The 22,989-nt window shown below is 43.3% G+C and overlaps 1 protein-coding gene across 16 annotated transcripts in view; it reads right to left on the bottom strand.

Moving 5' to 3' along the window:
* KIF1A (kinesin family member 1A) overlaps positions 1–22,989 on the bottom strand; it is a 113,884-nt gene that overhangs the window by 34,207 nt on the left and 56,688 nt on the right. For 8 of the 16 annotated variants that reach the window (XM_083443160.1, XM_083443161.1, XM_083443162.1 and 5 more), the window contains 13 exons: positions 22,826–22,906; positions 22,103–22,283; positions 21,663–21,735; positions 20,793–20,886; positions 19,154–19,302; positions 18,144–18,322; positions 16,572–16,709; positions 7,754–7,872; positions 4,842–4,927; positions 3,605–3,743; positions 2,758–2,926; positions 2,131–2,221; positions 1,105–1,223 (listed from right to left, as the gene is read on the bottom strand). In XM_083443160.1, the coding sequence (XP_083299286.1) occupies positions 1,105–1,223; positions 2,131–2,221; positions 2,758–2,926; positions 3,605–3,743; positions 4,842–4,927; positions 7,754–7,872; positions 16,572–16,709; positions 18,144–18,322; positions 19,154–19,302; positions 20,793–20,886; positions 21,663–21,735; positions 22,103–22,283; positions 22,826–22,906 (1,618 nt within the window). Of the gene's footprint in view, positions 1–1,104; positions 1,224–2,130; positions 2,222–2,757; positions 2,927–3,604; positions 3,744–4,841; positions 4,928–7,753; positions 7,873–15,139; positions 15,389–16,571; positions 16,710–18,143; positions 18,323–19,153; positions 19,303–20,792; positions 20,887–21,662; positions 21,736–22,102; positions 22,284–22,825; positions 22,907–22,989 lie in introns of all 16 variants that reach the window. The other 8 variants (XM_083443147.1, XM_083443155.1, XM_083443157.1 and 5 more) reach the window with 2 other exon arrangements.

Genomic DNA, 22,989 nt, shown 5'->3' with positions numbered 1-22,989 from the left:
TAATGATCTGCTCCAGAATCTTCCCTGGTATTGATGTCAGACTGACTGGGCGGTAATTATTTGGGTCCTCTCTTTTCCCCTTTTTGAAAATAGGGACAACTTTTGCCCTCCTCCAGTCTGCTGGGACTTCGCCTGTTCTCCAGGAATTCTCAAAGATGACTGCCAGTGGTTCTGAGATCACATCTGCCAGTTCTTTTAATACTCTTGGATGCAGTTCATCTGGCCCTGGAGACTTGAATACATCTAAACTAGCCAAGTATTCTTGTACTATCTCCTTAGTTATTCTGGGCTGTGTTTCCTCTGCTGAATCATTTCCTCCAAATTCTTCAGGTCGGGCATTGTTTTCTTTATCGGAGAAGACTGAGGCAAAGAAGGCATTGAGGAGTTCAGCCCTTTCTGTGTCCCCTGTTTGCATTTCACCATCTTCTCCTCTGAGTGACCCCACTGTTTCTTTGTTCTTCCTTTTGCTACGGACATACCCATAGAAGCCTTTTTTGTTGCTTTTAACCTCTCTAGCAAGCCTGAGTTCATTCTGTGCTTTAGCTTTTCTGACTTTGTGTCTACACGTGCTGGCTATTTGTTTGAATTCCTCTTTGGTGGTTTCCCCCCTTTTCCATTTTTTGTACACATCCTTTTTTAATCTTAACTCAGTTAAAAGTTCTTTAGATAGCCACCCTGGCTTCTTTAGGCACCTTCCATGTTTCCGTCTCATTGGTATTGCCTGAAGTTGTAACCAAGACTTCAGCACTGATTCATCTAGTCCAGCTGAGTGTCAGACATGTACTCTTTGACCAGACCAAGACTTTTTGAGCTCTAACGATGTAACAGCAGCATCTGCCCTTATATACCTGAGCATGCTTTAGTTGTTCTACCATACAACAAACTGCAAGGCAGTTCTGAAAATGCACCATTGATCCTTGCCTCTGAACACATGAAGCTGATCAAAATAAGGCCAATGAAGAGAGCCCCATTGTTCTTACTGCTGCAGCCACAGACTTTGCGTATTGCCAAATGGACATAATCTGGGCTAAAGTAGGGCAAACCCCAAAGCCAGTGAGAGATTAATCCTATGGCAATGGCAGTTGTTGTGGAGGTGACACTTACCTGAGGACATCCTTGCAGAGAGGTGGGAAAGGATGCTGCTGATAGTGTCCAAATACCTCAAAGACAATTGGCTGGCTCTTGATATACTCAATGAAAGATTTGGTGACCTCCACTGCAATCTGAGAGAAAGGAAAGAAAAGAAGAAGAAAAGCCATTTGAAACAGAATATCTACAAGGTCACATTCACTTAAGCAAAATTTATTTCAGCAAAGTTTATGGTTAACATTAGTTACATGGCAAATGAAAGGCACTCAGTACTAGTACTACTACTGCTACTACTAATATTCTTAGTAAAATTATAAACTAAAAGTGGTACTTGGGCACAGATATTTATTACTTCATTTCACAGATTTATACACGGACTACATGGCCATTGGTTGAATTCAGCAGCGCTCTGGTCATGTTTTTATGTTAAGTTTGCGATAGACTGATCTGGCAAAATGATGGCCTCTCAGCTTAGTTCTTTAGCTGTGTGATGATAATGATGTTGACTTATGAGGGTGAACACAATAAAGATTGCAAAGCACTTTGCAAATTCCAAGTGTTTATACCAATGATAAACAGAAGCAGCAGCAAGTACAGCATGTGACACAGGGCATGGTGTGCTGGTGCAATGGTTGTGCCTCATCTTGAATACTTGTTTGCTGTTGCAGCACATAGAATTATGCAATACAGATTATAGTTAACAAGCTATAATATGCCTATAATACAGCTTTCAGCTTGAATGGCAATCATTGTTATTGATGGCTCTTTTTCATCCAGAAGGAGGTCACCAATTATGCACAAAATGAAAAGCTTGCTTCATTCTTCGTATAAGGATGGCACCCTGAATCCAGAACAATGTATTTTTTCATATCCTTGTTAATCAGGCTGTTTCAAGTACTGTTGCCTGACATTAAAGGTGTCACCATTAATACCATCTCTATGGCAATCACAAATCTGCTCTACCAGAGGCTATTTCCACCCTGGATGCAGGTGCTGCCCATGGAGTTGTCAAAATGAAGCCTTCTCAGATTCTATACTTACGTTTTGTACATGATAGAAGCCAAGGGGTGGGCCCCGCCCAGTGTTCTTCAAGGGTTCTGTGGAGAAGGCCTCATCATGGCGGTGGATAAAGCTGTGAAGAAATACAAGTTTTATTGTTGTTGCTGTTGTTGTTGTTAAATATATTTATCACAGGTATGTTCCATAGTTGCATATTGCTACACAGGCAGAAACCATTAAACACTAGCTCAGTTGAGGTCTGATGGTCACCACTGAGGCTTCCTATACTTTGAGTGCTACGTTCCTGTTGGGGGTACTCACATACTGAAAGGCAAGTAGGACAAGGACCTGAGGGAGAATAATCCTCAAAGGATTCCTCACCCCATCATGCAGGGATCCCTCATAGTTCTTTGCTGTCCTCCTCTTCTCCTGTAATAATTAATGGCTTCCACCAAAGGAAGGTCTGATATCTTTACTCTAACCTCTATCCTTTAGCCTTTTAAATGCTAAAACGTTTTGGCTGTCAGGAATCAACCTCTGTCAATCTAGGTTCTCCCATCTGAAAAGAATGGGATAGCCACCAAAGGGCAAAGGAAGGAGAAACCACAATCTCCTAAGGTTATCTGAAATGGGTAAAGGGCAAATAGAGAAGGAAAGACTGTAACTCACTTAAACTGGCAGAAGATGTCTGCATATTCTGCTGAGATGCTAGATGCCTGCAAAACTGTCACTCTGAAGGTGAAGATGCTGCCCAGCTTCAGGTGCTCAAGGGCTGTCTCTAAAGGCCCATCCACCACAGACTTCTCTGAGCTGTCCAGGAGAAGATCCTCAGGGGTGGCTGGAGAAATAGAATATTAAAGTTATAAAGGACATTTCCTCATTGGTATAAAGCAGATGCTTCCTCATATCCTAAATGGTGCACACATCAAAGTGAGAGCAGAAGAAGACGTCCTGGACACTGGAGGGAAAAAGCTTGCTTGTCCCATTGGTGGACTTTCCTGTACAAAATAGCACGGTGGGCACAACAGCTGAATTCTATGGCTTTGCCAGGTAGGGTTGGAATGACTCCTGCCTGAAACCCTGGAGAGCAGCTGCCAGCCAGTGTTTACAATATTGGGCTAGATGGCCAAAGATCTGACTTGGTAGAAAGCAGCCTCCTAGGTTCCTAATTCTCACAAGTGGAACTTGCAGTAAAATGCTGTAGTGTATAATCATCTCCTAGTAGGAGCATTCCTGTTCACGTTTCCTGCTATATGTCCTGGCATGTGACTGAATCCCACCCCAAATAGCAATGGTTTGGAAGTGTCCCGGAAGCCTTATCTTTTTAAAAACATTCTTCTTCTTTTTAAATCTCATTTGCTTCACTGTTTTCAACCACAAGAAAATATAGAGTGGCTGTTGATGTAGCTTTCCAATGTTCTTTATTAGGAGCTCCAAAAAGGGGCTCAAATCTTTGGCTTTTGCTGCTATGCACACAGTTCCTCAACCCCTTTCTGACCTAAAAAACCCCCTTCACCTGCACAGGTGTTGTTGTTGACTTCATCTGCAGATGGTCCTATGTCAGTTACTTGTCCCTGTCCCTCGACAATACGCAGCTCCTCCTGTGAAGTTCCAGAGCGGGACATTCCCACTACAGGACAGGACTCAGACTGGAACTATAAGGAAACAAAGGATAGGAAAAGAATACAAGATAAAGGTATGATGGTTCTGGGTGGTGTCATTAGGTTTCCCTTGCAGTGGTGTATTTTGCTGTTCTCCTTTTTAAACTGTGAGGTTAGGGAGATACAAAGTCAAGCTCAAGATGCAAGTGAAACCAGCTGATCTAAGAAGAGAGGAACTTCTGGCCTATGAAGTTCCATTATTAAATAACGCAAAAGAGTTCAGTAAGATGAGAACATATATGACTAACTTATCTCTTCTCAGCTAGAATTTTATTAGCAAGAGAATAAACACCCATTGTGCCATCTATTGAAAAATGGCACAACAAAATATGAGATTATACATCAATTGCCAAATTATATTATATTTATCAAACCTATAGGCAGGATATTTTCTTGTCTAAATTGATTAAGTTTGTAGAAAACTGTAGTTAATTGTAGGAGATGTTAATTCACACTGTTTTGAAATTTAGCAGTGCTGTTGGAGTTTCTTCTGTCCCTTATATTGCATCTTTCCTTTTTTCTGTTTTTGTATCTCTTATTCTCTTATTCAAACATGGTAGAAATAAAATATTAATATGATCAAGGAAGAAAGGGGGAAAAACTTGTAGAGCTTTATATTTATCAATAATAATCTGATATAGGATTTGCTGCTAAATAGTAAACATTTAATAGAATCTGGACTGAAATCCAAGACTTCAAAGGTCGCTAATGTCAGTTTGCATGTCACTCAGAAGAAACAAACCAGCCTCTCGGTTTTCCATATGTTAATATATGTAAATTCATGTAAATTTAAGCCATCTTTTACTTAGCTTTGGGCATAAATTACAAAGAACAGAAGGTATGGCATACAATTGAGCAGGGTAGTTGAACAGAAGAGAACAGAAGAGACAACAAGCTTTGTTGTAACTCAGACTCTAAGTAGTCTCTAGAGACCAACATTATTACATTGCCACGCTACTGAGCCCTCTGAAACTTCTGAATCTGCACAGAAAATTGGTTAATTAATAACCACTTATAACCAGTTAGGTTCGGGTCTGAGTGTGATCAACAATCTGGGATGATGCTCAGCTAGTTCTGTCTTCCATGGCATACCTTTTCAAAGTGCTGATCATCAAAGGAAATTTTGGCTGTTCCAGATTGCCGCACTCCTGAGCCATAATCTGGTGCTTCTTCATCAGCTGGAAACAGGAAGGCATCAAGAGGTTATAGTAAGGAAAGAGAAGCTCAGACTCCCCAACAGATTGAGAGCCATAGCCAGGAACTCTTAAGCTGCAGTCCTATATCCACTTCCTCATTGGACTCAGTAGGATTCCCTTCTCAGTAGAAATGCCTAGGATTGCACTTTTGCTCACTTATCTTTTCACATTTATATTTTCTTATGAATACATTTTATCCCACCTTTCCTTCAAGCTGCTCAAGAGGGCATGCAAGGTTCTCCCCCTCACATTAAATCCTCACAGTAACCCTGCGAGGTGCGTTCGGCTGAGAGACAATGGATAGCCCAAAGTCACCCCGAGAACTTCATGGCTGAGGGGGGATTTGAACCTGGGTCTCCCCATTCCTAGTACAACACTCTAATTCACAAGAAGGCACTAGGGAACTGTACAGGGCAAATACAGTCAGCCACCAAGTGTGATGGCATTTGGACTGGCATTACTCCAAGTTTATTTCTGCATGTGGTAAATTTCTTCTCTGAATACCATTATCCAGCCACACTGTGAGGTAATAAATATAAAAAGTGGGGATGGTTGGTTATCTGGATGCACCCTGACTCATCCAAATGAATGAGAATGAGGAAAGGTACCACTGGAAGTCAAACAGTAGATGGTCTAAGTTTTACTACATCAAGTAAGCAGAAACAGAAAGCATCAATTAATCCATCTCTTTGCCATCAAAGTTACAATCTTCTGGCCAAGCTGCTCTGTCCTTATTTTAGCCCAGCACAACTGTGACTGCACCTCCAGAGAAATGCAGTTGGCTTATAAGGCATTGCATTTTATTTCATTGATCGATGGCTCCCTGTGAAATTTTGCAGGATATGCTTAAATTGCTCTTTCCTTGTATGACAGAGACATGGGGTTGTGCATTTCTCCGTACGATGCTTTGAAATACACATGTTATGTAAACATTTAATTTAAAATATTTTATAGAGTAATAACAAACACCCAGTCTATACATGAACAGGATGCAGAGAAGGCACACCTACACAGTCCAGGAACAGTCTTTTGGGCATAGAACTGTTGGAATATGAGTACTACGCAGCTGCAAACAAGCAGCTCGATGTTTACATCACATGATGTGGCTAGCCCTGGCAAAGGATGTACCAGGCAGTTCACAGGGCGGTTCACAGGGATTTGTTCTTTGCGTAATATGAGACCTTCCTGTTGCTTTTGTGAAGGAAGTCTCTCGCAGTTGCTCGGAGGAGACTGAACTGATCGGACACGTTTTTGTACAGATGTACAGTCAGAAATAAACAGTAGAAATGTAATAGACTTTCTGACTATCTTCTTTCTCCTGCTGGTATGCAAGGGGGAAGGGGGTGTGCCTCTTCCACGCAGGGAGATGTTGCCTATCAAGATCTTCCTGGACTCCCGTGATGCCAGCCAGGGTAGGTCACCGGCAAACATGCCCTGGAGCCTGGGAGAGGGGCCAGCCTCTCCCAAGGGGGCAAGTTTTCCAACAAGAACAACTATTTAAAACACAGGTTCACTTCTGTTATAGTTGCAAAGGTGTAGATGGTTATGTATGAATTCAGTAAAATCCATATATGCAGTAATATGACAGCATGAGCTGTGACATGCTGCAATGCAGAATATCCCTAGAAATCTTTGAAACGATGTGCCTATGTTTGTACTAATTATAGATAGAGGCAGGATATACATTCATTCCTATAGATCAAGGTGAACCCAACTGATGCAGAAATACAATGGACACTGAGGATTCATACCAGTGATTTCTGCACTTGAAAAACAGCATATGTAGCAGCAGTTCCCCACTCCCCCATAATTTTTTATGTTAACCACACTGCATGTCTGGGCTATGCATGGAAGAAGCTCACAACACACTAGCTTGGGATAGTACACTGCCCTGGTGTAATAACTAAGGTATATAAGGTAGAGATAGGCAATTGGATGGACTCAACCTGGTCCCTAGAAGCTTCTCAATTGGCCTGAATTCCAAGGACCTGTGTTACAAAGGCTGAAACATAGGGCTGCTGTATATTCTTCACTTGATGGCTGCATGTGTATGCTTCACTGGATGACTGCAACTATAAGTGGTGAGCTGTACCTATTTCTTGTTCTCTCAGAAAACAGGATCTTCAATCATTTTTAAGTCCACCTTCTATTAATCACTATGATTAACTAATTGCTACTGTTCAACTTTAAGGGAGTTTGACTGAATGATCATATTATGAAATTCTGCACACTGTCTTGAAGGGAAATCATTGCCTCCAATGCAGTTTATAAAATCATATAAAAATAAAACAATATAAATGTGTGAATAAGTCATTAGAGATCAAGTACCACAAGAGAAAACTTATACATCACCTCAAATGGAGTCAGTTCACACATTCAGTTGTAACCCATCAGATGTTGCCTAATCAAATTATGTATGAACTGGTCTTTGGTCAAAGGACTTGCATTACCCACGGTGAACAGCAACAGGTGATTTGGCAGAGCCCTTCCCTTAGTACTAAACACTATGTACCTTAGTTAATAATTCCAACCAAAGGCACAGGGCTCTTCTGCTCTCAAGCCCTTGTTCAAAATGAGCTGCTTGCCAGGAGAAGAGGGAATGGCTGTATAAATGCAAGTGCCTAGAACAGGCAAGTCCTCTAGCCTGAGGCCCTCCAGATGTTTTGGGCTACAATTCACATCAGCCCCAGCCAGCATGGCCAATGGTCAAGGATGATGGGAGCTGTAGCCTAAAACATCTGGAGGGCACTAGGTTGGAGATGGCCAGCCTCGGCTGTCCCTCCTTCTCCATCTCCAGCCACCTCTTACCTGAGATGGCCTGAACAGCCACGCGCAGGAACCCTTTCACTTCCCCCTTCTCGCTGACAATGGCGACGCGGTGCACCAGAGGTACAGGATACAGCAAGTTGCTGAGATACACAAAGGCTCTGGAAAGAAAAGTGACATAGGAGAGTGGTCACTGCGCCTCACGCACGAGCTTCTCCAAACATACTCCATAGCCGATGGTAGCTGGGACCACAGTTCACCGCTCACATCACAACATGGTGCTGCAAAGCAAAACTAAAGAAAGGCAGCCATGGCCAGCCGGACAGAGAGGGGGAATTCAGCGTGCTTAGAACAGAGTTCCTGTGCTGAGCAGTGAAGCGAAAGTGTAGTGAGTTAGTGAGCGCTAGCATAGCGTACCTCTCGTTCTGTCATCTCCCATGGCTGAAGGGAGGGGAAGGGGGGTGCTGGTGCAAGAAGGAAACTAGGAAAAGGACCTCTGGCAGGAGAGACTAGGCAACTAGTACCCTGAGTGCTGTAATTCGTCCAAGGTCCTGCTGCTGAGTAACAGTGGGGCAAAAGGGACAGAAAAGAGGACAAGCAAAGACAAAGAGGATTAGAGGTTTAAGGCAGGGAAAGCAGAGGGGTGGGGAAGAAAAGGGAATGAAGTAGGGAGATAGGTTCCTTCTAGAGAGGGAAAACTCCCCAGGACTTGAGAGACACAAATTGTGCTGAATTTTAGGCCTGCTTCAAAGGAGCTGTCAACTAATCAGAGTTCCTTCGTGGAAAGGAAACATGCCTTTAAAGCAGGGGAAGGAGACCTGTGGTATTCCAAGTGTTGTTGGGTTCCCATCAGCCCCTGGTAGCACAGTCAATGGTCAGTGATGGCAAGGAATTGGAATCTAGCAGTATCTGGAAAACTACAACCTTCCCACCCCTGCCATAAAGAGCATAATATGCTGCAGCCAGCTTCATTCCACCCACTAATCTTAGGGCACTGATGGTTCCCCAGATACCTGTCTTCCTTGTAATAAACCCATGAACTGGGTGGGGCAGTATCCAATATCCTTGATATAAATAGAACCCCCCCCCTTTCCCTCTCTCCCTGTCTCTACACACACACACACACACACACACACACACACACACACTTAGCTTGGGTTATTTCAGTTTGGAGAAGACATTTAATAAAAATTATAGTCTATGGGGCTTCTTGAATCTTTGACATGAACCTGTCTAGCCTATGCTTAAATATTTACACTGAAAGTTGTTTTTTGGGAGGGGAGTTTCCTGCTGCTGCTGTACTGCTGCAACCAATGACTGCCACCCAGGGTCATTATGGTCAAGTTGAAGGTAGTACTCAGTGTGAGATGGATGGCGCCAGATACCTGTGTCCTCCTCACCTCAGGTTGAATGAGTGGTCATTAGGGGATTTGGAGCATTGTCCGCTAGTGAGCTCTATTTCTCCGTAACATCTGAATTGGGAGAGGCTATGCAGGCCCTAGATTAATGACTGGACTCAGTGGTGGGGTCAATACACTGAGCTTGAATCTGGGCAAGATAAAGGCTCTATGGGTATGGTTCTGGAAAATTGGTCAATTACCTGCTGTGGGAGGGGTTTCACTCCCTTTAAAGCAGTGGTGCCTAAACTTGGCCCTCCAGCTGTTTTGGGACTACAATTACCATCATCCCTGACCACTGGTCCTTTTATCTAGGGATGATGGGAGTTGTAGGCCAAAAACAGCTGGAGGGCCAAGTTTGGCCACCACTGCTCTACAGCAACAGGTTCATACTCAGGGCCTATGACCTATGACTCTTGGACCTAGCTAGCATTATCATTGGAGGCACAAGTGTCTTCAATGGCCAGGAGTACCTACACCTGCTTTGGCTGGTAAGACAGCTTTGGTTGTTTTTGGACTGCAATAGCTTATGCACTGTTAGTGTCAGTACCTGATTGCTGCAACATGCTTTATGCAGGGCTACCCCGGGAAACCTTCAGCTGGTGCAGCATGTCAAATTATTGGCAGGAGTAACTTTCCAACAGCATGTAACACCTGTGTTGCAGGAATTGCACTGGCTGGCTGTATGCTATCAGGTCAGCTTTATAATTTTAGTCCTAGTGAACAAAGCTCTAAACAATGTGGGACCAGGGTACGTACTCCCTATAGCTTGGCTAGAGCCACTAGAAATTATGACTGAGATTGTCATAGGCTGAGCTTTTAGATGTGCCTCATTATCCATACTCAAATCCCTCTTTACTGAGAAAGGAGCACTCAGTGCAATAGCCCTTGAATTATGGAAGATCTCCCCAGCAGATGTGAGGCAGATATTATTATTATATATGTTTATTTATATTGAATTTCATGTTGGTTTTAGTTTAGACCAGTGTTCCCACCTCTGACAATAACATTGAAACTTGTTTCTGTCTTCTCTGATATTACCTGTCCCTCCCAGTAACGTGTCTTCTTAAAGTTTGACAAGCATCCCTCAATGCCCTCATCCAAGTCTTTTATAAAACTTTTAAGCAGCAGAGGACCTAGGACACAGTTCTCTGGCACTCCACTCAAAACTTCAGGTTTATGCCAAGCCATTAGTACTGTAAGCATTTGTTGGGTACAATTGCTCAATCAACTATGAATTCACTTAGCAGCAGTATCATATCACTCAACCAACATTTTCTCATCTTGTCAACAAGATAAAATGGGAGACCTTTCCAAATTCTTTGCTGAAATTAAGATATATTGTCTTTGTTGTTCCCATGATCTACCAGACTAATAACTTTATTAAATGAACACATATTAAGAGATTAAGAAAGAACCCATCCAAGATTAGAAATTTATAAACAGCCTTACAGTATTTATATTATTATAACGGTATACAATATGTTGCATTATTATAATTGTTCACGTCATGGGAATCAATAGGAAGTAACTAGTTAAAGGACTGGGGGCTGGTCACATTATCAGAAAGAAGGAATAAGTCCCACTGAACCAGATGATACATGTCTCAGAACTCGTTGGTAGGGAATGATGGGCATTCTGGCATTGATTTGGGGTATATTAAGTCTCATATTTGATTCACTTCCCATCTAACTGTGAAAGAGAAATGCACCGGCCACAATCTGGAAGCAATTCCATTCTCATGGTGGCATGACTAGTAATGTCACCAATAAACGTGTTGGCATTTCTTCAACCAACATATATCATAGATGAACTTCAACAACTACATCCATAAATTTGTCAGGAAGGTTGCCGACACTGATAAACCTTTTAAACTGCTACTGAATTTTTGCTCTGCATTTTTTTAACATAGGGAAGACATACATATGCACCAGGAACTAACATTAGGGATGCTTTCCCCTTAGTCTTAGCAAAATAATCAAAACTGAAATATATCTGTGCAGCAATCAGGCTTTTAACTATGAAAATGTTTTCCGCTAACGTATGCAACAATTGTCATTGTTTCAAGCCATTCTCCTAAATCTGTGCTCATAAGAATAGTTTAAAAATGATCATATTACATCAGAATCAGTTTATAGTGTGACTCTCTGGGAAATGTGTGGATGAGCATGATCCTTAATATTTTGAAAAGTTCCCCTGCAGATTAACACTTTAACTTTAAATCTTGTGAACAAGTGACAGCTCACCTAATACTCACAAATAGGGGTTTGTGCTTGGAAGGAAGAACTGTTAAAAAGAAAACAGAAATTGCTTTCTTCAGTCGAGAGAAATGACCGGTGTAATCTAAGCATGGACTTGTTCTGAACAGCTCACATCCCTGATGAAATAGCACTTTAATAGGTTATTATTTAATAGGGGTAGCTAACACGGTGCCCTTGAAATGCTGCTAGACTGCAACTACTATGACTTCAACCATTGGCTATGCTGGCAGGAGGGCATCACGTTGGAAGTGGCTGCCAGTGAGTGGAGAAAAATGTGGCAACAACTAGACTTGTTTTAAGTTGGTTGAGTCACTGAAAGAAAAGGACACAGCTGAATTTATCTGGAACATTCAGAATATGAATCCTATTGGCCTCAAGCCATTATTTATTTCACCTTCTCCTTTCTGTTTATCTCATCTTCATACCCAAATTCTGAACTCTTAGGAACAGCATAGCATAGAATAGCATTATCCCATAGCATTATGAATCTTAATAAGAAGAAAGTATCAGTTTATTCTTTGCTTTCTGTTTGAAGAGAAAGAAACAACTGCTATACAGTGGTGCCTCGCAAGACGAAAAGAATCCGTTCCGCGAGTCTCTTCGTCTTGCGGTTTTTTTCGTCTTGCGAAGCAAGCCCATTAGCGGATTAGCGCTATTAGCGGTTTAGCGGCTATTAGCGGCTATTAAAGGCTTAAGGGATTAGCGGATTAGCTGGTAAAAGGCTATTAGCGGCTATTAAAGGCTTAAGGGATTAGCGGATTAGCTGCTAAAAGGCTATTAGCGGCTTAGATCAGCTGATAAGCGGCTTAGATCAGCTGTTAAGCGGCTTAGCGAACAGCTGTTAAGCGGCTTAGGGGCTTGGGGAAAAGGGGGGGAGGGGGGAAAAAACCCCAGGAATCGCAAGACATTCTCGTCTTGCGAAGCAAGCCCATAGCAAATTCGTTTTGCGAAGCACCTCCAAAACGGAAAACCCTTTCGTCTAGTGGGTTTTCCGTCTTGCGAGGCATTCGTCTTGCGGGGCACCACTGTATTTGAGTTGGGTTTTTTTGTTTGATTGATTTTACACAAGAGGCAAGTTCACATGTATCCTTCCAGACAGCATCAATCAAGCAGCAGTAAAAGGGCCTGCCCATAACATGGTTAAGAAATGCCTAGAGCTAGGGTTGGGAACTTGATCTGGCAGGTGGGTTGGTCACCTGTCAATCACCTGATGTCAGGTGACTTTTTTGCCTTGCACGTGTATTGTACAGTGCATTGAAAAGCTCTTGGTAAGACCCAGTAATCAAAATGCCAGGTCTTGAGAAGCCCCTTTCAAAGTGCTGTTTTGCACAGAACAGCACTACCCAAATGGGATGGCCTGGTGGACTGAATCGGGCCTATGGACCACAGATTCCCCACACCTGGCCTAGAGAAAAGCAATGTACCCACAAGCTTCCTTGGAACTGCCAATCTCCTTGATGCTCAAAACCCATGGGCAGATATTCTGAAAGAATGCAGATAACATCACCTTCTCAAATCTAGTCTCTCTTTTATTCAGCATAATCTTCATCTTCTTCATATGAGGTCTGGAATGTCTTGTTTTGAAATTGGATGGCTAAGAGGAAGCAGGAGGCATACATCTGTTGAAGTGCTATTATGGTCACAGCCAACAAGGGCCCATTATGAAACAGGCCTGAAACCCAGAAGAATGAAGGAACTGGCGAACTGGAGAAGTGGAGAGGCAGAAGCAGTAAGAAGAGAGAGGGGTCAAGTCAGGGACGTTGGGAGGAGACAAAGAGGTAGAGGGATTGATAAAGGAAGGCCGAAAGAGGCTGTGTGTCATTAAAAGAATAGAGTAGGATAGAGGCACTAACCACAAGATTGGTGAGGTGCAAAGATGGCATGCTCAGACCAAAGAAAAGCCTTTCAAAAGGAAGACAAAAGTGAAATAACCCCCAATTTTGCTAAAGCTTTGGAGATAGAGCCAGCAGCTAAAAAAATAATAATAATAAGGAAAAAGAAAAAGAAATCAAAGACAAAGATCCAATCAAAGCACACTTCATGAGAAATGTGAACGGCACAGCTGCTGCATGGGGGGAGTCAATTTTGTCTGACTCAAAAGACCCCCCAAGAACAGTTCACAGGATTGGGGGAGAGGGTGTTCCCTCATTGAGCTATTTGGTAGTTTGGCCTGTTTGTTGATTTAAAATCTCAAATCCCCCAGAAAAAAAGGAAGAAGCCAGCTCTTTCGGTCTGAGACTGCAAGACTCTTCCCCAATCTCCCTCTCTGCCTTTTCTAGGCCCTTTTCCTCCCTTGCTGGCTCCCATTTTCCTGACTCCTACTTAAAAGTGAGGAAACTAAAGCTTAGGACCTCTTGCCCAAATATCAAGGAAAGATCCTTATGTTCATACAAAGTTAAATTAATCCTAGTATAAAGTGAGCAGCTTCTGAGGTGCAGGTTTATGAATGTGGGCCCGTGAAGGGCAGGGCTTTGAAGGTAAAATGATGAATATTTGGTTCTGCCTGAGCAAAACAGGCAAGGCTATTGCAAGGACCCCAGTAGGATCCTGCCCCCTCATTTGTACAGAGTATGCATCCATTGCCAGAACGTGGTTGCTTTTCTGCCATTGTGAGAAAATTGAATAGTGTGATGAAGAATCGTATCTTTCTTAACAGCAAACTCAATTTGCAGTCCCAAAGGCACAAGGATGAAGCCTTTCGCTGCCAAATATGGAAATTAGAACTAGCCATGTTTGCTTTCAATGAATAATTTCTCTCCAGTGCTTTTCTCTGCCAAATTGTAATGTAGCAGAAATAGCTTCACTCACTTACTAGGTGGGACAACAAATGGCACTGGTTGGTAGGGTCATCCCAAATCATTATGGTGAAGGACAAGATGGTATCCCACTCCAGTTCAGCTGAATCTTACTTGAAGACTGGTAATGGGACAGAGTCCTCCAGAATAGGCTACATGGCATACACAGCTCTGTCCTTCAGCACCTGCTGCCTGAGGTGGCTGCTTCACTCTGGGTGGCCATACAAATGCAACTGTACTTTGAAGCATATTCTGGAATTCATTCCCAGAACTTTATTCACTACCCACTGCTCCTGTGTGCTGAAATCCTAGTTTCTATCCTTTGTCAAAGTTAAATACCCCAAATGCCGGTCTTCAGCATTTGCTGAGCAATGCAAACAAGAAAAGTTTGCCTAGTTTCTTAATGTTTTCAGCATTTATTTCCTGTTTCTATATTCTAGTCCAATCAACTATCCTTCTCTCTGGAATGACGCCCTAGTGTTCCTTTATTCTAGAGCTAAATCTTAGTTCCCTCCATGTCTCCTAGATCAGAATTATCAGGGAACTGCATTAAATGCACACTCCTCACATCATGCTGTACAGGAGCAGACAATGAAACTAGATTATCCTCCTGTTTTTGAGACCATAGGTATAAAATACGTTTTTTAAAAAAACAGTCTTGAGAGAAGGCACATAATTGCAGAAGCTTTAGCTCTGCAGGCAAGTTCTGGACATTCACTTCTAAGTCATTGCCTCTCCAGAAGCCATCCCCTCATTTGTCTTCCTGCCAGTTTTCTCACAGTATATCTGATTCCTCCTTAGGTATGCTCAGACCCTTGCTTTTTTGTTTTGTTGGTTTTGCCCCCTCATTTCTGGAACTTGTTAGAGAGCTCACCTGTCCCTGAGTGCCTTAACATGGGAACAGTGTCAGAAAGCAGGTCTCTTATGCGAAAGAGCTAGTTCCTTCCCAGCATGCTCTCCTAAGACCTCACCAACCTTCCTACTAAACTGAACAGGGGGGAGCGGTCGTAAAATGGATCCTGGCCATCATACAGCGGGTACTCCGGAAAGATGTCTTCCTCCAGGTCATCCTCCTCCTCCTCCTTCCCCACGTGCTGCTCGTCAGCAGGCTCGGTGATGTCGGAGTCAGGGTTCGAGAAGGTGGGGGAGGGGGTGAGATCAGCCATGCGCTCGCTCATGCATGTGTTGAAAATAGGAGAGCTGTTGCAGCCAGAGATATCTGAACTAAGGTTAGTACAACAAGATAGGAGACAGGTTAACACCAGCTATTCCAAACACACAGAGAGAGACTAGGCTTGCTCTGCCTTTTCTTTTAGACCAAGCAGCAGTGTTAATAAGGAGGAGGGAAAGGAATGGAAAACCTCCCAGGCCAGATACATCTAACAGAGGAGCCACCAATGCCATCAGCTAAAAATGGTGAAGACCCAATAAATTTGATGCGAATTCCTCCAACGGTTCTCACCAAAACAACTATGGAGCTTGATAAGGTTCTTCTGACTCATTGGTATGGGAAGAAATTCCATTGTGAATCCTGACAATGGAATATATAATGCCTCAGATGTACCCAGATTTATTAAAATTCAATGGGAAACCCTTTCTGCCTGGCCCCCAACAATTCCCAGCTGGTGGCATCACATTTGTTTCTAACAGTTGCATGGGAAGCACATGATAACACACATTATATACTGGGCAGTATATAGGCAGATACACTCCAAATGACACACACAAATGTACAAATCCTACAGCAGGGTTTCTTAGCTGCATTCCATCCTACAAGCTATTTTTTTCTTCAGGTACAAGATCATATTACCTCCCCACAGCCAGCCAGAAGGATCTTCTGCATGGTAATACTGTACAGGTGGGTGGCCACAGTCCTCTATGGCATCTATTTGTAATGGTTCCCACCAATCCAGAGGTCACAATCTGCAAGCAGGGAATCCTGCTTGAAGGGCTACAATTTAAGACTTTAGAAGCTAAGGTGGTCCATCCTGAATCATGGAAAGACCAGGCTCTAAAAGCCTCTTTTGACCTTGCTGTAGGAAATTTCAGCCATCAGTGATGGTATTGAGAACGAGAACATAACTTTGGACACCATGCACTGGACATCATGCGTAGCTTTGTGAAAAGGGCTGTGTCAGCATATATGTGCGTGCATGTGCAGCTCACAGTAAAAGAGCTTCTGCACCGATATAAATGGGAAGACAACCCACTCCAGTACATAAATCTGGAGAGCAGAAAGCAATCCCTACAAAAAAGGTGAGATGCTGTGCAATTATCTTGTTGTGTGATCTAATCTCTACCCAACTGTGGAAGGAATGCTTGTGCAGCACAACATTAGTTCTTGGGCCATTTCCTTCCTTGGGTCTCTTCAGTTTGGCATGATATTTTGACAGATCAAAGCTCTCACCTGCCAACCAGCCTGAACCAAGGGAAGCGATCATAAAAGGGGTCTCCGCCTGTCACCACATTGTCACAGTCTTCTATAACACTAGAGGGCACTTCAGCCGCCCGGTCATACATCTCCCGCATCAGGTCCAACCTCTGCCTGCAATGGCAGAGAAAACAAATTACCGTAACTCACACAATGGTGGCTGAGTAAGCACTGGGCTACTTGCACCTAAACCATTATCTTACCTGTGTGCCCTCAAAAGCTGGTGCTGAAACCTGCTCTGCTCACTAGAGGCACATTAATACATAGGAGAAATTCCCATCTCTCTTGGGACTGGCAAATAAAAAATGCTTCTCAAACAATAGTGGGAGCCTGTTTATACTGAATTTTGGCTTTTTCACTCAAGCGCTAGTGAGGGTCTGCAACCTTTAAGACAAAAGGAGCCACTTGGACCCGTTTCCGAAGAAAAAAAGAACTGGGAGCCACAAAACCATTGCGATCTGACAGCAGGCGGGAAGGTGACATCGGGACGGTGCGTGACTAACGCACGCACCACCCCATGCGACGTCACAGCCGGTACAGCGCCCGCCACAGTGGGGAGTGTCGGGGTGCACAATGCACCTCCTCCCCTCGCTAGTATCCGCCCCGGAGGCGCAGCAAAGGTGTAAAAGAGCCACATGCGCCTCCGGAGCCGCGGGTTGCAGACCCCTGCGCTAGTGCATGCTCAGAGGAAGTGGATGCATTATTATTCTGGCATGTGCAAAAATCAGAATTTGGTCCAGGTGATGAACTTGTCAAAATGTAGACTGATCAGAGGCATGTCAAATGCAATCTAGCTTTGATACATGTCAAAAAAGGTTTCTATGAGATTTCTGCATATATAATCACATTGCATCAAATAGCAATGTAAGATAAAGTGGTCATCCTGCATTACGGAGACCATAAGCTAAAATTTATCTTTTGACTTTACCTAGCTATTTCAGATAGTATTGGGAAGGAGTATGCTTTGGAAACCAGGCACAGGTTGTGTTATTTTGCTGACACATCCACAAAACTTAATCCCATTTCCATACTCGACTTGCCTTGCCAGATCATGGCATACTTGAATGCTTATGTATATAAGTCCTAAAATAACCTGTGAAGGCAACATTAACACGTTTATAGATATACAGTCGTACCTTGGTTTTCGAACAGCTTAGTTATTGAATGTTTTGGCTTCCGAACGCCGCAAACCCAGAAGTGGCTGTTCCGGTTTGTGAACTATTTTTAGAAGCCAAACGTCCGACAGGGCTTCAGTGGCTTCCAATTGGCTGCAGGAGCTTCCAGTAGCCAATCAGAAGCTGAGCTTTAGTTTCTGAATGTTTTGAAAGTTGAATGGACTTCCGGAATGGATTCTGTTCGACTTCCAAGGTACAACTGTATTTCCCTTTGTCAAGGGCACAATTGGCTTATTGTGAAATAAGAGGGCTCACTACCATGTCAGACAATAATCCTATATTCTGTATCACCTTCCTCCCAGATAATCGAAGTTCCTTGAGTTTCAGTCAGCCAACTAGTTGCCCATGGTGCTATTAAAATATATTTGCTTACCTGAGTTTCTCCAGAGTCCAGTAATGGGTTGCTCCATTCTTCTGGTCCTGCACCTCCACTGCCACAATAGTCCTTGGGAATGGACGTTTCTCACGGTCTTTGGCAGCATCCGGAGGAAGCAGGTCTGGAGGCAGAGGTGAGTACAGGGTGTCTGTAAGGAGCACAAACTGAAATTGAACCTGGAAGGGAAAGGAAGGGAAGAGTCATTGCTGCTGGCTAGTACTTCCTCATGCACAGAGGTCACACTACTCAGGGCACCCTCTTCTCTCACACCACATATAAATTATGATAGCAGGATCTTCACTCAGACAAGAATCCTCAAAACTTACTTGTCTTTATCCAGGTCAATTGCAGTTGCAGCCAGCTGGTCTGTGGTCACTCCATTTCATGTCTTAAATAATTTAATAACAGCAGCAACCACCACTGCCTTTCAACGGTTATACGAGGATACTTTTTTGCTAATGGACCTGGGTGAAAATACTCTGGTAAAATGCTGCTTTTTCTTATGATTCCTCCCCCTCCCAAGTTTTTTTTAAAGAGTAACTGCTAGTCAAACAACATATTTCTCTTAACTTCAAGGCCCTGTGTCCCTCCTCTCATTTATATGTTGGTTATTTCAATAACCATAAAAATTCCCTTGTGGGATCAAACAAAAGTCCATTTAATTAGTTTGGTTTTCAATCACAGCTAGATGCTTTTGGACATTCACAAATCTGGCATGACCTTTTCCTGTTCTCCAGAGCATCTGGTAATCAGAGATATTATCGGTTTGTACACTGAAGTTCAATATAGCTGTCATGGCTAATGACCAATTAATCAGGGCCAGCCACACCATTGGGCAGGGGGATGCTACTTCCTCCAGTGGTAGATGTGGGGGAGTGCAGGGTGTTGAGGGTACAGTTGTATGTGCCCAGTTCCATCTGGAATACTATTTCATCTGAAGAAACAGCAACAGAATGCGGAATAGACAATGCCAATCACCATTTGTCACTATGACAGAACCAGCTCACCTTCTTCTTCAGCTCCACACTGATGGCATTGGCCTCCTTCAAGAAAATGGCATTGCCCCACAGCTGGTCCCGAAGAGATGTAAACTGGTACCATTTCCACTTCCTGAAGGCCCAGAGCGCCTGCTCAAACTCTCGCTCTGTCCATTGTACTGGTGAGATAAACACTCCACATGGTCACTCTCTTCAAAGAGCAAGTCCTTGCTGACACCCCTTGATTATAGCTCACATTATCTTCTCCTCAAACAAACTGTCTACTGCAGGCTTCCTCAAACTCCACCCTCCAGATATTTTGAGACTACAATTCCCATCATCCTTGACCAGTGGTCCTGCAAGCTAGGGATCATGGGAGTTGTAGGCCAAAAACATCTGGAGGGTCGAGTTTGAGGAAGCCTGGTCTACTGGCAGATGGGCAGAACAAATTTTGGGTCCAATGGCCTTCAGACAGATCCCCCAAACTCTTTTAATACCTTGGGATACATTCTAGCATGCCGAGCTTGAAAAAATATACTCTGAGGACTGGTTTCAGCGAACCACATTCCCTAGCTAGTTAACTTCCCAGCAGCCCCCCTACAAAGGCTCCAAAGGAAACAAGAAGACATTATTGCAATGTGGTTGCTCAGCTTGCTTGCATGAGCCCAATTGCCATTTATTTTCATATCTACCTGAACCTCTAGTTCTGGGGCAGCTAGCACTGTACCCCACATATGTTGTGAACTACAACTCCTATCATCTCTGACTATTGGCTGTGCAGGCTGAGGCTGATGGGACTTGTAGGGTGGAATTCAACATTGCGCTGATGGAACCATCTCCCCTCCCCTCTCCTCCCCCTGTACACTGTTCTGGGGTTCTGCTAACCATCCAGAGTGGAGTTTAGAGGAAGGGGGAAATGGGGAAAGGAGAGAGGGGAAAACCCCATTGCACTTCCACTAGAGCACCAGGTTGGCTGAATTCGGTGCCAAATCACCTGCAGAGCACTGGGTTGGGGAAGACTGCTCCAGCTCATATTCGATTTCCTGACTCTCCTCTGACTAAACTTGCTTCTGACTGAACAAGCACAATTTTTTTACAAACACAGCTTGTTATGTTATGCAATCACAATCATTCAACAACATGACAAAACAGCAATCCTAACAGAGTAGTCCACTAAACAATGCAGTATTTATATTTATTTAGTTCTTGGAACTGGGTACAGCCAGACTGTAGCAGACCCCTATCCTGGACAGCCACTTCTAATCAGTGTACTGTAGACATTATTCAGCTCGATGAGCCAAAGGCCTGACTCAGTATAAGCAGCTTATCTGGAATGTATATGCCACATAATCGGGCTTCTGTATGGGAATAGAGACCTAATTCCACTGCTTTTTTCCTTTAAAAAAAAAAAGGTGCCCATACTCCCAATGAAGTTGTTACAGCAAGTGCCACACTTTTTAACAAGAAGAAGAGGTGCTGGTACTTTGTACCCTTGAGAACCCCCTGAAAAAAGCACCGCCTAATCCTTTTCAATTTATTACTTCCATATAGTGAGTGAGCAGTTCAAAATAACAATAGCTTGTTTGCACTTTATATTAGAAAATAAGTAGCTGAATACAACTCACTGAATGATAGGTTTAATAGCTTTTTCTTTTCAATGAATTATTACCTTCATCCTCAGGTTCCTCCTCTTCCTCATTAGCCTCAGGATAATACCTTGAGTCCATCTGCTTCTGTAAAGCCTCCAGTTTACTCTCATAATCCTAAAAGAGCAAACAGATGAGCAGTTAATAATCCTATTGCCTGAGTTTTGATATTATGTGCTGAGTCCAGGTAAAACCAAGAAATTATTCCATTCCCTGATCAATACTTTCCATTTCCTTAGTAATCACCATTTCAGTTTAGTGGATTGTGAAGTTTCCTGAGATACAGAATTATAAGAAACTATACCTACATAGATTACTCATAATCTTAAACAATGTGGGGCATTAGATGGGGACTATTATGTGGAGTTCTTGACCTTTTACAAATGTGATTATATAAGAATCTGGCTTGCTGGGAGATGCAAATCCTAGTCATTATTTCTCTTGCACTTTAGGTGGTATAGCGCAGGGGTGGGCATATAGATTTTATGTAGATAAAGCAGGGATGTCTGACTTCCAACTGTTTGATAATGGAAACAACAAAATGACCCCCCCTCTAAATTATACTGTAGAAATGGGGGGCGGCAGCACACACACAAACCAGGAATGGGTGTGTGTGAAACTGTGAGCTCAATTCTCTCTAGTATTCAAAACAAATTCCTGAGCTCAGAATTCTTTAATTTAAGTAAACCTTTTTTGCACTTGGCTCCAGTTACTGCTTCTCAGGCCACTACTAAAATGCATACACACAGTAGATCCTGCAAGCCTAAAGTCTGCCCTGTGCTATATAGTGTCACATCCTGGAAATGATTGTGTCCCCTACCAATTACAGTGCAATTTGTCTGCTTTATGCTACTCTTGTAACATGTGCAAAAAGCAACCTGCTTATTACTTACAAGTCTTTGCTGCTCCAGAAGGTAATTGGCTTCTTCTCTTTCCTTCCGGTACTGATCTTCCAGTTCCTGAAGCCTACAGAGAAAAAGGAATGACAGAATGTCCATGCAGTCCTGAAAATTGCAGAGAACCATTACATTTCCTATTCCCCTGCCATGTTACCTTCTCCATATCCAACCCCTGCCCCCTCTCATGTGTGCAAGTGTGAAGTTGCCTTATACTGACTTAGACCATTGCCACCTAGTCCAGTATTGTCTCCTCTCACTTCAGGATTCTCTGGCAGAGGCCTTTCCTATCACCTGCCAACTGGAGATGCAGGCATTGATTCTGGGACCTTCTCTGCATTCTCTGCATGCAATGCATGTACTCTGTTACTGAGCTACCACCCTCTGAATTATGCAGCCCTGTCAATGAGCTCTTCTGCATTCTTCCTTCCACTCACCTCTGTTCCATCTCCTGCTTCATGTCAATGCCTTGTTTCTCCAACAGCTCTCTTTGGGCAAAAGCCCAGTCCACTGGTTCAGCTGGGGTCTCTGCACATGGAGTTCGCTCCCGCTCCTGGCGTGCCTGCTCAGGGTGGTTAAATCGAAATACATGGCTCTTTCCCATGATTATGCGATTTCCTGTGCAGAGAGGGGTGCATATTTACTAGAGGGGTTGAAATAGGATGGGATTCCAGAAACTGATCAACGCATTGCTAAGATGATGAAATTATGTCCAACTGCAAAGCTTCTGTCCCATGTCATATACAACTCACCTGTCCCTAATGACTTCAACACAAACCATGCTCAACCATCAGTCCATTCGGGACAAAGAGGCCCTCTTTCAGAAAATTATTTCCATGAGCATTATTTTATCAGGGAGAACTTTCCAACCATAAGAGCTGTTTGAAAGTGGAATGGACTCATTCAGAAGGTAGTGGACTCTCCTTCATTGGAGATTTTTAAGCAGTGTTTGGATGGCCACCTGTCATCTCTAATTGAAATTCCTAGATTGCAGGGGGTTGGACTAGATGATGCTCAGGGTCCCTTCCAACTGTACAATTCTGTGATTCTATGATTCCACAAGTCTATCCCTCCATGGTAGAGAGCTACCTGATTTTATGGAGTCTCTTACAACACTTTTCTCCTATTCCTGATTCCCTTCTACTGGAGAATGAACCTACCTGATCTTAAGATGCTGGGCTCTGTTACTTTCTTTCCATTGACATAGGTGTCTGCTCCCTCACAAGGTTCTAGAGTCACCACTGCTATGGAAAATGCACAAAGGGAATTGGGAGAGGACAAGGAATAAAACAATGTGTGAGAATTACAGAGAACAACCTTCCCC

This window comes from Podarcis tiliguerta (assembly GCF_965153285.1).
Source record: "Podarcis tiliguerta genome assembly, chromosome: 5".
NCBI classification, from domain to species: domain Eukaryota; kingdom Metazoa; phylum Chordata; class Lepidosauria; order Squamata; family Lacertidae; genus Podarcis; species Podarcis tiliguerta.
The sequence above is the reverse complement of the archived record's forward strand: the minus strand, read 5'-3'. Positions and strand labels throughout refer to the sequence as shown.